This window comes from Mus caroli, unplaced genomic scaffold, assembly GCF_978045245.1.
Source record: "Mus caroli unplaced genomic scaffold, Mus_caroli_1 scaffold_16, whole genome shotgun sequence".
NCBI classification, from domain to species: domain Eukaryota; kingdom Metazoa; phylum Chordata; class Mammalia; order Rodentia; family Muridae; genus Mus; species Mus caroli.
Window position 1 is genome coordinate 3,467,361 of NW_028227271.1, and position 16,767 is coordinate 3,484,127.

The window sequence follows — 16,767 nt, forward strand, 5'->3', positions numbered from 1 at the left end:
ATAACCTCCTGTAGTTAGCTGTTCCCTGGCTCCTATGTACTCTATGTTCTAGTGCCCAGGGTCCTGTGCAGCCCTGAATGCAGTTCCTCGGAGTAGCACCCATCTCTCTTCTTTAAGTACGGTGCTTCACTGAGTTCTCTGCAGAGAGAGTTGGGGGTACTCTGGTGCAGCCCTGTGGAGAAGTAGGGCACTCACTACCCTCTGCCTGGATTCCACAGAACAATGACCTCCTTTGGGAAGACTATGAAGAGAAACTGGCTGACCAGGCCTTGAGGACCATGGAGAATTATGTGTCGCAGTTCAGCGAGATTAAGGTAACTCAGGCTGCAGAGTGGGGCGATGTGGAAACAGTCCATGCTAGCTAGGAAACACGGTGGACAGTCCACACTAGCTAGGAAACACGGTGGACAGTCCACACTAGCTAGGAAACAAGGTGGACAGTCCACACTAGCTAGGAAACACAGTGGACAGCCTGTGCTAGCTAGGAAACACAGTGGACAGTCCATGCTAGCTAGGAAACACGGTGGACAGCCCGTCCTAGCTAGGCAACACAGTGGACAGTCCACGCTAGCTAGGAAACACAGTAGACAGCCCGTGGTAGCTAAGAAACACAGTGGACAGCCTTGCTAGCTGGGAAGCACAGCAGGGCTAACATTGTAAGAAGCACTTGAGCCCGTGGTTGGCCGTGAAGCTGGAAGAGGGTTTGACAAAAATGAGGACAGGAGGTGGAGTGAGGTTATGTTTACACTTAGGTTTCAGGGAACCACACTTTGAGCTCAACTGATGAGTGAAGCAGATCCAGCCAGGTTGAGCATCCCTCTCTTCATACTTTAAGGTTTATCTTTATTATATTTAACTGTGTGTGTGTGTGTGTGAGTCGGACATGTCCATATGGGCACAGTGCCCCTGGAGATCAAAGATACTGGGTCCTTTGGAGCAGGAGTCACAGGTGGTGGGTGCTGGAAGCTGAACTAGAGTCCTCTGAAAGGGCAGAGTGCCTTCGTAGCTGCGGAGCCATCTCTCCAGCCTGAAAGCACCCATGCCTTTTCTTTAGAATCGGTTTTTGTTGTTGTTTGTTTGTTTGTTTGTTTGTTTTTTGTTTGTTTGTTTTTCGAGACAGGGTTTCTCTGTGTAGCCCTGGCTGTCCTGGCACTCACTTTGTAGACCAGGCTGGCCTCGAACTCAGAAATTCGCCTGCCTCTGCCTCCCGAGTGCTGGGATTAAAGGCGTGCGCCACCACGACCGGCTGTTTGTTTGTTTTTAGACAGAATCTTGCTATGTCCTACAAGCTGGCCTGAAACTTGCCACCCCCTTGCCTCAGCCTTCCAAGTGCTGAGATGACAGATGTGTGTCACCACACCTGGCTAGGACATCCCTTTTAGATGTGAGAAACAGCAGATGGATCTAAAGATGTCCATTGCATAGAAGAAACTTAGAGGCTCAGAAACTTAATATGATCTTCAAACACTTGAGATTCTGTCAGGAGAAAGGAGCTCAGCCCATCCCAAACTGTCTAGAAAGCAGAATTAGAAGTAAAAACTATAATTATTTAAAATATTTTTGTTATTTTTATGTGTATGCATGTGTGTGTGTGTATTTACACCACAGAACAATAGTGTGATAAGAAGATAGCTTTTGGGAGTCAGCTCTCTCAGAGACCACATTGTCTCAGACATGTGACTCAGGCTGTCAGGGTTGATGGCGCCCTGACCCTGACTCTGACCCCAACACTCACCCCAACCCTGACCCTGAGTACCTTTCAACCTGACACATCCCTGGCCTCAGAATGTTTTTTTTTATTTATTCAACTAAATTTATTAATCATCTACTGTTGTGTTGACTTTAGGTTAAGAGGAAGCTAACATATGGTTCCAAATTTATGTTAATGATTAAGCTTAACTTTTTTTTTTTTTAAGATGTATTTATTTTATTTGAGTACACTGTAGCTGTCTTCAGACACTCCAGAAGAGGGCATCAGATCCCATTACACATGGTTGTGAGGCACCACGTGGTTGCTGGGATTTGAACTCAGGACCTCTAGAAGAGCAGTCAGTGCTCTTAACTGCTGAGCCATCTCTCCAGCCCTAAGCTTAACTTTTAAGCTTAAGTTTTCCAAAAATAAGATAAAATACACTCTGAGATAGTTTTCTGTTCTGTGCCCAAGCAGAAGTTGAATTACATTCCTGTTTGTTTGTTTGTTTGTTTGTTTGTTTAGAGACGGTCTGGCTATGTAGCTGTCTTAGGGTTTCTGTTGCTGTGATGAGACACCACGACCAAAAGCAACTCGGGGAGGAAAGGGTTTATTTGGCTCACACTTCTACACCACAGTTCATCATCAAAGGAAATCAGGGCAGGAACTCACACAGGGCTGGAACCTGGAGGCAGGAGCTGTTGCAGAGCCATGGAGGGCGCTGCTTAGTGGCTTGCTCAGCCTGCTTTCTTATAGCACCCAGAACCACCAGCCAAAGAATGGTACCACTCACAATGAGCTGGGCCCTCCCCCGTCAGTCACTAATTAAGAAACTGCCCTATGGGCTGGCGAGATGGCTCAGTGGTTAAGAGCACCGACTGCTCTTCAGAAGGTCCTGAGTTCAAATCCCAGCAACCACATGGTGGCTCAAAACCATCGGAAACGAGATCTGACACCCTCTTCTGGAGTGTCTGAGGACAGCTACAGTGTACTTACATATAATAAATAAATAAATCTTAAAAAAAAAAAAAAAAAAGAAAGAAACTGCCCTATAGCCTGGTCTTATGTGGACATTCTCTCAATTGGGGTTCCTCCTTTCAGACGAATCTAGCTTGTATCAAATTGTCCTAAAATTAGCCAGCAGAGTAGCCCAGGCTGGCCTGCCTGCTTCTGCCTCCCAAGTGTTGGAATTAAAGTCCTGTGCTACCACCCCAAGCATCCTCTTCCTTTTTAAAAGTTTCATTTATTAGTGTGTGTGTGTGTGTGTGTGTGTGTGTGTGTGTGTGTGTGTGACATGAGTGCAGGTGACTGCACCCTAGGAAAAGGTATCAGATATCCTAGAACTGGAGTGGTTGTGAGCTACCTGATAGGGTGCTGGGAATGGAACCCGGTTCCTCTGCAAGAGCAGCCTGTGCTCTTACCAGCTGAGCCATCTCCCCAGCCCCTGGGTTACCATGCAGTCCCGTGCTGAGCAGTGAGGCAGCCATAAAGACAACCATAAAAATCTCTTCGTTTCTGACAGAGGAGATGGACAGCAGGCGAGTTTGGTCTCCCCGTACAGCTTGTGGTTCTGAGGAAACTGCATAAACTTTCTCTGCTTACAACAGTCTCTGTGTGCTTAGAGCTCCTAGGGTACTTTATATTCAGCATCTGTCCTTAAAATAATAATTGTGTAGGCTACCAAGGTTCAAAAAGAGATGTCCCCCACCCTAGGCACAAGGCTAGTCAGTGGCAGACAGAGGACTAAAACCTAGAATCCTGACTTGCAGTTTAGTGGAATTTTCAAGGTTGCTTCCCTGGAAGCCAAACAAGTTTACAATAGGCTTGTAGGAAATTTTAACTCAGTACAGGTTTCTCTAGCTGAGAACCCCTGTTTTCCTGAGATCACGAGGGACCCTGGAGCTCAAGAGTTTATTAGAAGGTCAGTTTCAGTGGTAAAGTCCAAGAATCTGGTGTCTTTGCTTGGTCCTCTGTTACACACCCTGGCCACTGGAAAGCCTCATCTGCACCCTTTCTCACCACCCTGGTTAGGAGAGGATTGCCAAGCGGGGCCGGAAACTGGTAGACTACGATAGTGCCCGCCACCACCTGGAGGCCGTGCAGAATGCTAAGAAGAAGGATGAGACCAAGATGGCCAAGGTAAGAACAGTCAGACGGCCTCTCCCCTGCCCGGAGTGGACAGGCAGCTGGGCTAAGACAAGTCCAGGAACTATGGGCTCCTGGGTCGTCTTCCCCTGTAACAGTAAGGGCAGCCCACATCCTGCAGCTGAGGAGGAGGAGGAGGGCATGAGTCTGGACAGGGGGAGGAGACAGGGAGAGGGTGAAGGAGGGTCAGGGCAAGAGGGTGGAGGAGGAGGGTCAGGGCAGGAGGGTGGAGGAGGAGGGTCTGGGCAGGAGGGTAGAGAAGGAGGGTCTGGGCAAGAGGGTGGAGGAGCAGCCTCCAGCCCTTTGTTCTATCATCTAGGCAGAAGAAGACTTCAGCAAGGCCCAGATTGTATTTGAAGATCTGAACCAGGAACTCCTGGAGGAGCTGCCTATTCTTTATAACAGGTGATGACTGACAACCCAAGACTGGAAAGCTGCTTAGGCCAGCAGATCCCAGAGCCACCTGATGGTGCAGATATGGGACCTCGTGGAATGAGCCCTGGTCAGAGAGTGGGATGCTGCCTCCGGCCTGCAGAGGCGTGTGTGATTAGCAAGCATCCTTATCTCGCTAGACTCAGATCACTGTCCCTGCCCCACCAGCTTTTCAGGTTTGAGGCTCAGGTGTTGGTTGGGTAGGAGAGACCTCATCAGGAAAGTGCTCTGTCATCCACACAGCAGGGGTGTGCCTTCCTGGTAGACAGGCTAGATTTATTTTGCTCAGTGCAAGAGAAACTTCATTTGCATCTTGTTTCTGTCGCACCAAGTGTGCTTTAATACGGTTGCAGCAGGATACTGTTGTGCATGCAGTTTTCCTCCTATAGCTGTTCTAAAGGCTAGCCATGTAGCCCAGGCTGGCCTTAGCTGTTCGATCATCCCATCTGGACCTCCCAGGTGCCGGGATTACAGGCATGACAACATGCTAAGTTATGATGATTTAGGTTTTTATTGACTACATTTTCTGTCTCCAAATTTAAACAGAATGGAAAAACATAGTTTCTTTCAGTGTGTTATGGGTAGCCCACCAGAGATGACCGCCCAGACATAGTTTTAGCCAACTGAAAGCCTTTATTTCAGCCAGCTGGGACCACAGCCAAGTATTTGGGGACCAAGGGGTAGCCATGAGCGTCCAGAATATGAAGTTTTGAAGGCAGAAACCATGTTCTGGCCTCTTTTTTTTTTCTTTTTTGACTCTTTTTTGAGACAGGGTTTCTCTGTGTAGCCCTGGCTGGCCTGTAACTCACTCTGTAGACCAGGCTGGCCTCAAACTCAGAAATCTGCCCGCTTCTGCCTCCCAAGTGCTGGGATTAAAAGCGTGCGCCACCACTGGCCGGCGTGTTCTGGCCTCTTGATCAGCAGTTGAAGCAACCAGGTTACAGAAGCCAAGCTATGCGGTTAGCTGCAAGGACTCCACACAGACAGGCTAAGATGTGCTGGCTAGGACATCCTGAGCTCTGGTCCTAGACTAGAGTCGGGTAGTTTCCCTCAGGATTCTCCATCAGGATCAGACTCTAGTTAGACCTGAAATGGTCTCAGCAAGAGTACAAGGTGCTGGAACCTCTGCGCTGCTTGCCCTGTTACAAATGCAAACCTTCTGGTTTGCTTATAGGAGAATTCTGATGCAATATATATACATAGAGGTTGCGTATTGGTGAAAGGAAAGAATGGCTATTTATTATACTAAATATAATTACGTGGCCATATATTTTTATAGCTCTTTTAAAAATTCCGCAAGCCGCTTCTATATTAATATCTCAAAAGCTCAAAACTGGTAACTTGAGTCTCACTATGTAGCCCTGGTTGTCTTTGAACTCAGAGATACCACTTGCCTCTGCCTCCCAAGAGCTAGCCTGTGCTGCCACACCCAGCCAGATAACTTTGAAACTAGAATTAATCTAAATGCCAGTGTCAGCCTGGGCTAACTTGTCTCCCCTCAGCTCTCTGCCCTCCTGGCCCAGCTGACCTGAATCAGATTCCAGAACGTCCTAGTCCAGGATGGCAGCCGCCGTTCTCCGGAGAGCCCTGGTGGCTAGCCGGGCTCCCTACCACCCTCACATGTGCTTGTGTCTTTCCTCGTAGTCGTATTGGTTGCTATGTGACCGTCTTCCAAAACATTTCCAACCTGAGAGACGTCTTCTACAGGGAGATGAGCAAGGTGAGAAACACTGGCCCACTGAGGCTCCTCAGCGGAACTCTCTAGTGAATCCATGGTCGGCCTCACTTTGACAATGTCTGTAGAGAATCCTTGGGAACAGAGTCTGGCTTTTGTCCCCTGATGAGATGACAGCCCTTGCCTGATTGTGCTGTGTGCCGTTAGATGTACATCTGTGCACTCTCTGAGGGCCCTGTCCATCTCCCTTAACTGACCAAGCAGAAGCATCTAAACCCAGGCCCCAGAGTGAATGAGGAGGTGGGGCCTACGGAAGGGAAGCCTCTGGCTGTTGCTAGAGTGGGAAGGTGGCACTCACATGCATGTTGCAAGTCATGTTTCAGGTGGAATGGGGACCAGTGTCCCTGACAGGCAGCCATAGACTGTGACCTTGTGAAGGTGTTTTCTGCTGTGACATTACAGGATTCTAAGCTGCTTCCACATCACATTCACAGACAGACACAGATCTCTCCACAGTGCACTGCTAACTTAGGATCTGCTTGATGTTAGCTCACTGTCATCACCTGAGAAAAGAAAAGGGACGCCCTCTAGTCAAAACCTGACCTGAGGGTGACCCTGCTGTGAGAGAGAGCTATCCTGAGAGAGACCTTGCCCACAGAAAGATCCTTTCCTGAGGGAAAGACCTCCCTGAAGGAGACCCTACCCTAAGAGAGAGCTGCCTTGAGGGAGACCCTGCCCTGAGGGAGACCCTACCCTGAGGGAGACCCTGCCCTGAGGGAGACCCTACCCTGAGAGAGACCCTGCCCTGAGGGAGACCCTACCCTGAGAGAGACCCTGCCCTAAGAGAGACCCTGCCCTGAGGGAGACCCTGCCCTGAGGGAGCTACCTTGGGGGGGGCAGGGAACAATGGACCAAGGAGTAAGGGAGCAGGTGGGCCAGAGGAGGTTTTGATTGGGACAGCTGACTGGGAAGGAAATGGCCAGGGCTCTCTTTAACTAACCTGTCCTCTTTCTTCCTGGCTCTAGCTGAACCACAATCTCTACGAAGTGATGAGCAAACTGGAGAAACAGCATTCCAACAAAGTCTTTGTGGTGAAGGGCCTGTCAAGGTGAGTGCCTGGGACCCCGCCTCACATGTGTGTCACATGTGCCTCGAGTGGCCGACACACGTGGTGTCTCCATCCCTACCCACACGCCAGCGCTTGCCGTGTGCTCTTGCTCATGGCTGTTTGGTGTCTTGTCAGGTAGTTGAGGCATGACTAGAGATAAAGAATTTAGACAAGTCATGCACACCCACCAGCCAGACTGAGGCGGCAGGCTGCTGTAATTAGGCACAGGGGCACACGCCTTTCACTCAGGAGCCTAAGCCAAAATAGTCATAAATCTGAGACCAGCCATGCCTCAGTGACACAGAGAGTTTCAGGCTAGCCTGTGCTACAGAGTGAGAGCTGTCATGGAGGAAGGAGTTGGAAAGAGTCCTGTTTTAATTTCATAAATATGTTCATCCACAGATGATACTGTTTTATAGATATATTCATATGTTCATCCACAGAAGATACTGTTTTATAGATTTGTAATTTTTTTTACTGCATTTGTGTGTGTGTGTGTGTAGGAGGGGGTGTGTGGGGGAAGAGTGAGAAGCACAGAGGCACATGTGGAGGTCAAAGGACAACTCAAGGAAGCTGGTTCTCTCTAACCTGTGAGACCTGGGATCACACTCAGTCCATCTGGCTGGACAGCAGGAGCCTTTAGCCCCAGTCATCCTGCCAGCCCCTTCGTTTAAAACTTAATATAAAGTGGACTCATACTGCCTATATTTTTCTCCAGATTTTTGAGATGGGAGGCTCAGAGTAATCTTGAATTCCCAGGCCTCCCTAGACCTCCTCACTGAGTCTCTCAGGTCCTGGACTGCCGCACATCCTCTTTTGTGCCCCTGGCATCCTTTGAGATGTTTATCCGGTTAGTCATGTCGCTGGTGTGGCTCTCGCGACTGCGTCTGGTACCACCCACCGTGCTCATGATAGATTGATCATCTGTTCTGCTAACAGCCATTGGGTAACTTTCCAGGTTTTTTTTTTTTGCTATTGCAAATTCTCTTGGATTTCTCCCTAAGAATGTTACTTAGGGTTAAAGAATTAGCATCCGTGTGGAATGGATTGCTGCAATCCAGGGCCAGTCGATGGGCTTCCCCAGCCTCCTTAGGTGTTTCCAAGTTGCCCCCCAAAGCGATTGCTCCCACTTAGAGAAAGCCTGCCTCTGTAGGCAGTGCTGACCGACCAGCTAGAGAGCCAGTGGGAATTCGGCAAAGATAAGTAAGGGCCAGCTGGCCAAAGGCTCCAGGTGGCACGGAGGCCAGGTGGTACCGAGGCCCTGTGACCAGAGGAAGAATGGGGATCACTCTTAGGGAAGAGTGTAGACTTCAGGAGACCACGTTTTCTTTCATTACCAAAGCTCCACTCTCCTTTCTCCATCACTGAAAGTCAGAGCTCCGTCCTTTCTCCCCAGATTCATTGTCAGCTCCGTGGGTGTCCCAGGACGCTGAAGGTACCAGCTCTTCCTTTAAGCCTTCTAAACGTAAAAAGCCTTATGTCAACAAAGTATCCCCGTCAGGGTGGGAACCAAGTTTCTCTCTTCTTCCTCCCGCCCCCACCTCTGCCCTCCCGCTCAGGACAAGTAGGGTTGGAGCAGGCCAAAGTCTCTATTTCTAAGGTTCCTCCATTCAGTCCTCTTTTCCTTCACATACTCGTACAAAGCCTGGGGGGGGTCGTGTGGATGGAAGGCTGTGGCACTTTTACTTTATTTCCAGCAAGCTCACCTGACAGTTGTACCCTTCTCCGCTCCGTGGCTTGTGATTACTGCGGTCATTCAGGTGGCCCCGGGACTAGCGTGTGGCCCTTGTGAATTTGATTATCCTTCCTTCCACAGCAGCAGCCGGCGCTCCTTAGTCATCTCTCCCCCAGTACAGAGCTGTGCAGCCTCCAGCCCTGTCAGCCCTGTCAGCCCCGTGACCTCACCCACTAGCCCCTCTGCGGCCAGTGAGCCTGAGTCTGTCTCAGCCACGGGAGAGGAGCTGACCTCTGAGGCAGGGGGAGAGGACAGCTGTGAGAGTGAAGAGTCCTTAAAGGATGAGGAAGTGGATGAAGCCCAGTCAGAAACAAGCTCGTCAGAGGAGGAGGATGAGGAGGATGAGGAGAATGAGGAGGATGAGGAAGACGAGGAAGAGCCTCTACCATCCTGCAATGGCCCCACCCTGGCCCCAGCCTCTCCTGCAGCTGAGGTCAAGTCCCAGGAGGAAGCTGCTCTGAGCTCCTTGGCTCAGTCTCCCAGCAGAGGTCAGACAGGGAAGGATGCTCCTTCCCCGGGGGACGTGGTCCTCCGTGCCCGAGCCTCCAGCGAGGGAGCAGAGCAGAGCAAAAGAGCAGCATCCATCCAGAGGACATCGGCTCCGCCCAGCAGGCCTCCGCCACCCAGAGCCTCAGGCAGCGGGTCCTGCAGCTCCCCAGGCTCCGCAGAGGGTTCTTCACAGCTGTGCAGCCCCGGGGCCTCCCCAGACGCCTCTTCCAATCCAGAACGGCCAGAAACCAGAGAAAAGGAAGGCGCTGGCAGTTCAGGACCAGAAGAGCCCCGTGCCGCCTCTACCAAGAGCGCCACCCAGGCAAGTGGGGGTCTGGTTGGCCTTTTTCTAGTCTCTCCATGTAGCTCCGGTGTCCTGGAGTTTGCAGTGTAGACCAGGCTGTCCTGGAATTTACAGAGATCTGCCTGCCCCTCCAAGTGCTGGGATTAAACACTTGAGCCTTGGAGCCCAGCTTCAATAGAAATTTTTTAATATTGGCTTAAGCATAAGGTTTAAGGGAAAGGAACAGACAGACACTTTAAGAACACAGTGCAGGTGTCTTTGAGAGAGTTGTCTTTTGTTTGTTTACATTTTGTTTTTGTTTTTTTTTTAAGACACTCACTCACTCACTCACCTCATAGCCCTGGCTGGCCTAGAACTCTGGACCTCACTTTGTAGATCAGGCAAGCTTCAAAGGCCCAGTGTCCCCCTGCCTCTGCTATACAGGTATGCACCCCCATGCCGGCCTTCTGATTGGGACTCTATGCCTTAAAAATATCTTCACCGTAGTCAGATGCTCCATACCAACAACCCCCCCCCCAAGTTAGTATTTTAGGGTCTCCTCGTTTTCCTCACCAGGCTGGGAATTCAGGTTTGTGTGTGCAGTGTCTGAGTGCTGTGCTCAAGGCTCTGGATGCCAAACCCAAACCCAGGACCACGCAAATGACAAAACCCCTGGGCGCCTTCTCTTTTTCTTTTTAACCTAGGAGTGTTTAAAATATTTTTTATTGGTTTTGTTTTCTTTGAGACAGGGTCTTGCTGTGAAGCTCTGGCTGGCCTAGAACTCACTGTGTAGACCAGGCTAACCTCAAACCCATAGAAACCCATAGGAAACTCACCTGCCTCTGCCTCCCAAGTCCTGGGGTCACAGGTGTACACCTCTACTCCCGGCTCTCCTGCCTTATCCTGTTGGTTCTTAGACATACTTCTTTATTCTCTGTGCACGTGAGTGTGTGTTAGTGCACAAGTGTCGTGGGTGGCTTGGGTGTGGAGGTCTGAAGACAGGCATCAGTCAGTCTCCTCCACTATGCTGTGCCTGCTGGGGTTCGAACCCCAGTCATCAAGTTTGGCAGCAAGTGCCTCTTCTCACTAAGTTATTTTGCAGCCCCTCACCCCAAAATTTATTAAAGTTATTGCTTTTTCTATTTTTTTTTATTTTATGTATGTAAGTGTTTTGCCTGCATTTGTGTCTGTGCACCATGTTTGTGTGTGTGCCTGGTGCCAGAGAGGGCAGTGGATCCCCTGGAACTGTAGTTACAGATGGTTGTGAGCTACCGTAGTCAAACCTAGGTCCTTTGGGCGATCAGCCAGTGCTCTTAACTACTGAGCCATCTCTCCAGGCCCACGTTAAGTCATATGGAAAGCAAATCATAATGAAGAAAGAACTGGGCTCCGGGCGTGGTGGCGCACGCCTTTAATCCCAGCACTCGGGAGGCAGAGGCAGGCAGATTTCTGAGTTCGAGGCCAGCCTGGTCTACAAAGTGAGTTCCAGGACAGCCAGGGCTACATAGAAAAACCCTGTCTCAAAAAACAAAAAACAAAACAAAAAAAAAAAAAGTACTGCTTTATCCACATAGCAAGCTGGGAATCAGACGGAGCCTGAACCCCAGCTCCAGGGGTTCAGGGGATGCTGGGAAGACTACTGGGGCTTCCAGCCAAACCTAAAATCTGTGATACATGGATTTAGGGAGAGACTTTCTCAATGACTGCCTGTGAGTTGATAGAGGCAGATATCTGAAACTCTCTTCTGGCTGCATACACACACACACACAAAACACTTCTGGCTACACACACACACACACACACACTGAAACCCTCTTCTGGCTACACACACACACACACACACACACACACACACACACTGAAACCCTCTTCTGGCTACACACACACACACACACTGAAACCCTCTTCTGGCTACACACACACACACACACACACACACACACACAGATATACCAAAAGAGCCATCATGCCTCTTGCCGCTCCAGCTCACTGACCACTTGTGGTTTAGGGTTACTTAGAAGTAAGAGCTGGTGTGCTCCTGAGGACTGCCAGCCTAAAAGTGTCCGGCAGTAGTTGGAACACTTACTCCCTTGTAGATATGTGTACAAGAGCCAGCCACACAGATCACAGTTGCGAGGTGTGTCCGGTCGAGGAACAACATCTACAATCCAAAGACCTGACTTTCTGGCCTGCAAGCCATGACTCCTTCAAAATCTTATCTGCCTTTTTTTAAAGAGGAGAGCTCAGAGAAGTGATTATCAGGTATTTGCCCTTTGTGTTGCTTATGGCCTTGGGAAACTATAAGGCCCACAAGACCTTCCACAGAGGGAGACCCGGGCAGCCGAGCTTCACTCGCTAGTAGAACTGTTGCCCGTGTGGGACCACAGCCCTGATGTTCACCTCTCGCCAGCATAGCACCGAGCCTCAGCAAGAAGGAAGGCAGCCTGGGGATGCTGCTCGGTCAGCGAGCGCTTGCCTAGCACGCATAAAGCCCTGGTTCACTCTTCAGTAGCACATAGACTGAGCATGGCGACACACACCTGTAGTCTCAGGAGCTGGGAGGGAGCAGGAAGATCAGCAGGTGAAGGCCGCCCTTGGCCAGCCATGGAGCTAGTTTGAATGCTGGGATTACAAGCACCCCATGCTACCTGCCCAGTGTTCACACAGGGGTTCTCCCAGCCTGTGCATACTCGATTTAAAAAGGGATGTTATGGGGGCTGGTGAGATGGCTCAGTGGGTAAGAGCACCCGACTGCTCTTCCAAAGGTCTGGAGTTCAAATCCCAGCAACCACATGGTGGCTCAAACCATCTGTAACAAGATCTGACTCCCTCTTCTGGAGTGTCTGAAGACAACTACAGTGTACTTACATATAATAAATAAATAAATCTTTAAAAAAAAAAAGGGATGTTATAGGGAACATGTAAAACATACTTACACACACTCACACCTACAGTGCAGCACAGTAAATTCAGGTGACCCAGAATGGTCACATAAAACAGAGCCACAGATTACTTAACTCTGGAGAAACACCTAAGCAGTCCTCCTAGTGAAAGGTGCCAACTCCTTAGAATAGCTGCTGCCGATGTGACAGGGTAACCCCAGGCCAGTGCTGTAGGTGCCGCATAACTTATGATCGAGAAGAAAGAAGCTGAGGTTTAGCCCCTCCCGAGTAGGCCAGCATCTAACAAACTGTATTTCCCCCCCAGGTATTTACCAGTGAAAACACGGAACTCTGAAGAGAAACTGCCAAGGACCTAAGCTCGTCTGCCCAGACAAGTTTCTCAAGCAGAGGGCCAAGGGTATAAGCCACATCCAAGCCACGTTCTCAGGCAGTATGAATACGTGCCCTCGGAGACCCGCCCGCCATTGATGGAGTCTGCACCAGCCGGAGGGAGGAGGGCACCACACACGGAGCATTTTACCAGAGGCTTGAGCAGTAATAGAAGCAGGGCTGTAATAATGCCAAAGAAAAGCTTCCTTAGGTACGTCCACACGGTCAGAGGACATGCATCCAGCTAGCCACTCACTTGGCAAAGAGTTAAAGCTGAAACATTTTCACTACTAAATAAAGTATGGTTTTGACTAACCGAGGTGTCTTGCCCTGAACAGCCATTTTCCACTTAGACGGGGTAATGGTTTCTGCCCAGGTTCAGAAGGCTTTCGTCACACACCGACCCCAGGTCACAAGCATCCTGGCTGGAATGCTTTTCTGAGTGCATTCCTACAGCAGCAGACACTGTGGGAAAGGGCTGTCCACCGGAGTCGGAGCCATGTCATCTCTACAGCCTGGTGCCCTGTGAATGAAGGTCTGATCCAGATGGATGCTACGAAAGACAGGGTGGGGTGGGGTAGGGTGGGGGACACGGACAGGAATTCGGCCTGGATGGCATTATGCGCAGGGTCAGAAGTTCCAGGCCAAGTGCTGTCAGAGCAAACTTTTGTAAAAACACAGTGGCTCTGGGGCTCTGTCATCTGCTCTGCCTTTGTTCCCTCATCCTCCCCCCATCTCCGCCCTCCCCTGCTCTCATGCATGCAGACATCTTTGGTCTTTTGAAACAGGGTCTCAATGTAGCCTGGGTTGGCTCACATATCCTGCCATTGCCTCCACTTGCTAAAATGACAAGTGTGTGCTGCCACGCCCAACCTACCTTTGTTCTCAGGACAGCTGACAGGTCACACCAGTCACTCCTTGTGAGAGCCTCCTGTGTGCTAAATACAGAGACACAGCGCCAAACATGAGGGTGCCGAGCAGACCTGCCAGGGCTGACGTGCTTTAGAGGAAAATGCACACTGGTGAGAAGTTACCCAAGGTTAAACTTGAGAGACAGGACTCAGGCCCTATCACTCTCTGGAAATGACTACAGAGGGGACCTTGGTTATCCGGACCCTCTGGTGGGAACCTCAGTTATCTGGATCCTCTGGTTGCAGGCAAGGAATGTATGAGATGAAGAAATAGAGGATTGCCTTTGCAGGTAGGCGGTTCACAGAGCTGCTGGAAGAACAGCTAGGCACAGGAAAGACAAGACCAACCAGCCTGGGGAATCCACGGATGGGGAGAGATCTGCTGCCCAGCCTCAGTTACTGCTATGGCCTGCCTAGCTGCAACATCCTCCCCAGATACGTGTACACTAGAGAAAGAACTGGCTCTTTCCTTTTGCACAGTGTGGCCATCCTACAGCAAGGATGTAGGAATGGTGCCTGTCACTAGTAGGGCAGGGGACAACATGTCTATGTTGACAGGAAGGTGGTGGGTTGGGGGCGAGGAGGGCCTTTGATAGTAATTATGAACCATCATAATTTTTACTGTTATGAGGGTCATTTGGTGGGTGTGTACATGGGTGGAGACTCATCCAACTGTACAGTACTATTATGGACTGTTTATTGTACATCAATTATGTCCTGAGCTACAAACACCAATTCTAGAGGGCCCACAGTCCCCTAACGCAGGACACAGAATTTGAGGCACATACAGGATTTTCCAGTAAGTGTGTCCACATAGGAGCTGGGGTTCTGTGTTTATATCTGGGAGTAATTTTTCCATTCTACTTTTGTGTACAGTATACTGTCCATCACAGGGAGAGGCTGGTAACCGAGTTATTTTTTTCATCCATCAAGAAAATGCTTCCTTGATCAATACTTCCCCAAACCCTTTTGATACACAGGAAGCATTGAGTGCAGATAAGCCTGTCTCTATCCAGCACAGGCCTCTGGAGGGCAGTCCTTCCTGGCCCTGTGATGAACATGTAGGTTCACACACAGTGGCCTGGGATAAGCAAGCAAGCACACACCGTGATGAAGGGTCCATGTCGGGGCACAGCTTCCTGTACCCAAGCCCTTAGGAATCGTCATCTTCCGAAATCAAGCCCTCTTTTTCTCATTTTGAAAGACTGCCCTTCACAGCTCTCTCTATACAGTAGTCCTGGGAGGGTGCCTCCCGAGAGATTTTTAAATAACCCCACTGCTGGCTCCGCCCATTCTAGCTCTCCCCCAGGCACTCCCTCCTGTGGCAGTCAGGATCACTACTCCAGGCTAACTAGGGTGTCATGGAAGGGTAAGAACGGGCTGGGAATAGAGGCACCTCTGCTCCAGGTTCACCATCTGACAAACCCTCGGGCTGCACGGGCACTTGAATTGGTAGCATGCTTGTCTAACATCCTCGAAGGCCTGGATTTGATTCCCCAGTACCACATAAACCAGGCAGGTGGGCAGACACCTACCTGCAAGATCAGTCCTCGGAGGTGAGGGTGGGAGGACCAGAACTTCAAGGTCAGCCTTTGCTATGTGATACAGGTGCTGCTGTCTTAAAAAAAAAAGAGTCTGGAGAAACCCAGTTCAAGCCTTTTGCTTATGGGGTTTGCTTTGTCTTTGTCTTCTCTTCCCCCCAATAAAATGGGAACTCTATGGGGGAGTAGGCCACGTCCAAGTTGTAGGACTTCCCGTCTGATGGGGGGGGGGAGGAGTCAGTAACTGCTACAACAGAGGCACAGCTAGAGTGGAAAATATACTACGCTGTGAGCATGGTACTTTACTGCGATCCCACGGAAGCGTCCAAGGGGGAAGGAAAGGGCCCACATGATTGGGTAGTGTGGACAGTCTCAGCCGGGAACTGAACAGTTTGCCCAGACATCATCCAGGAAAAAGGCAAGGACACAGAAGACTGCCACCCCAGCAGAAGCACAAGGAAGCCAATAAAGCCAGGCAGAGATAAATGTCACCTGTCTCGTCTGCCCTGAGGTCCCAAGAGGTCTGTTGACAAAAGCATGGCTGCCCCAGTTTCCGAGGCTTAAGTTTCACTCTTAGAGAAGACTGGCTGTCCATGTGAGACTGTGTCCATCATGGATTCACTTGACTCCTTATGGAGGTCTGACACAGACTCTGAAGGACAGTGTTGACAGGCTGCGTCTGAGTATAGACTGGGGTGTCATGTGCCAACCTGTCGTCCCAGCAATACCAAAGCGGAGGCAGTGGGTCCTAACCTGAGGCCAGCTTGTGGTTTCTGGGAAACTCAGTTGTTAGGTTTACTAGGCAGTTAGGTGTCTTCACTGACTAAGCTTTCTCATCAGCCCCAGCAAAGTTTTAAGTGAGCCTGCCGGTGCCGGTGCCGGTGCCAGTGGATGCCAGAAGAGGGCGTCAAGATCTCCTGAGACTGAATCACAGGAGGTTGTGAACTACTGGAAGCCTTTCTCCAGCTAACCCCTCTCCCCCGAAGCAAACTTTTAAAGGTTATATTTTAAAGGGAAAAAAAAAAAAAAAAAAAAGACATGAAAGCCAAGTGTGGTTGGTCAGGTCCGACCCTCAGTGAGTTACCCAGGTAACGCTGGCCAGTGTTTATTGAGCACATTATCATGTGCTAGGTGAGGTTCTAGGCAACTCATTGGAGCTCCGCAGTAACATTCTCGAGTTCACAAATCTTTGCCCAAAGAATCAGAAGTAACCTGTGCTAGCTTACACAGCGGGACTACCTCCAGAGCCTGTTATATAGAATTACAGCCTCTTAGTCAACGAGTTCCTCTAGTTAATTTGGGAGCATTTCCTGTCACTGTCGTGAGTCAAACTGCCGCTAAAGTACAGCACTGATGAATATTTAAATCAAGGCGCTTGCCTCGGGCTAGGACCAAGGCTGTAAAGCGGCTTTACGGGAATTGCCACTTTCAGTCCCCATTTTAGGGATGAGGAAACCGACTACTGAGGTGTTCAGGAATGTGCCCA

General features: G+C 50.0%; 1 protein-coding gene and 1 long non-coding RNA gene across 4 annotated transcripts in view; one reads left to right on the plus strand and one right to left on the minus strand.

The window, feature by feature from the left end:
* Positions 1 to 13,148, plus strand: part of Bin2 (bridging integrator 2) — a 25,930-nt gene extending 12,782 nt beyond the window's left edge. The window contains exons 5-11 of one of the 2 annotated variants that reach the window (XM_021182832.3): positions 219 to 314; positions 3,722 to 3,829; positions 4,155 to 4,240; positions 5,912 to 5,987; positions 6,968 to 7,050; positions 8,867 to 9,596; positions 12,765 to 13,148. In XM_021182832.3, coding sequence (XP_021038491.3) covers positions 219 to 314; positions 3,722 to 3,829; positions 4,155 to 4,240; positions 5,912 to 5,987; positions 6,968 to 7,050; positions 8,867 to 9,596; positions 12,765 to 12,794 — 1,209 coding nt within the window. In that variant the 3' untranslated portion in view covers positions 12,795 to 13,148. The remainder of the gene's footprint in view (positions 1 to 218; positions 315 to 3,721; positions 3,830 to 4,154; positions 4,241 to 5,911; positions 5,988 to 6,967; positions 7,051 to 8,866; positions 9,597 to 12,764) is intronic. The other variant, XM_029469772.2, reaches the window with a different exon arrangement.
* On the minus strand, positions 7,044 to 16,231 carry LOC115029405 (uncharacterized). 2 transcript variants are annotated; one of them, XR_003834962.2, is made up of 6 exons: positions 16,035 to 16,231; positions 15,774 to 15,933; positions 15,276 to 15,358; positions 13,707 to 13,767; positions 13,146 to 13,352; positions 7,044 to 8,509 (listed from the first exon to the last, which is right to left on the minus strand). It is a non-coding gene; the product is annotated as an uncharacterized LOC115029405 (long non-coding RNA). The 2 variants fall into 2 exon arrangements; XR_015045606.1 differs by having other exon boundaries at positions 13,707 to 13,829.
* Positions 16,232 to 16,767: the final 536 nt, after the last annotated feature.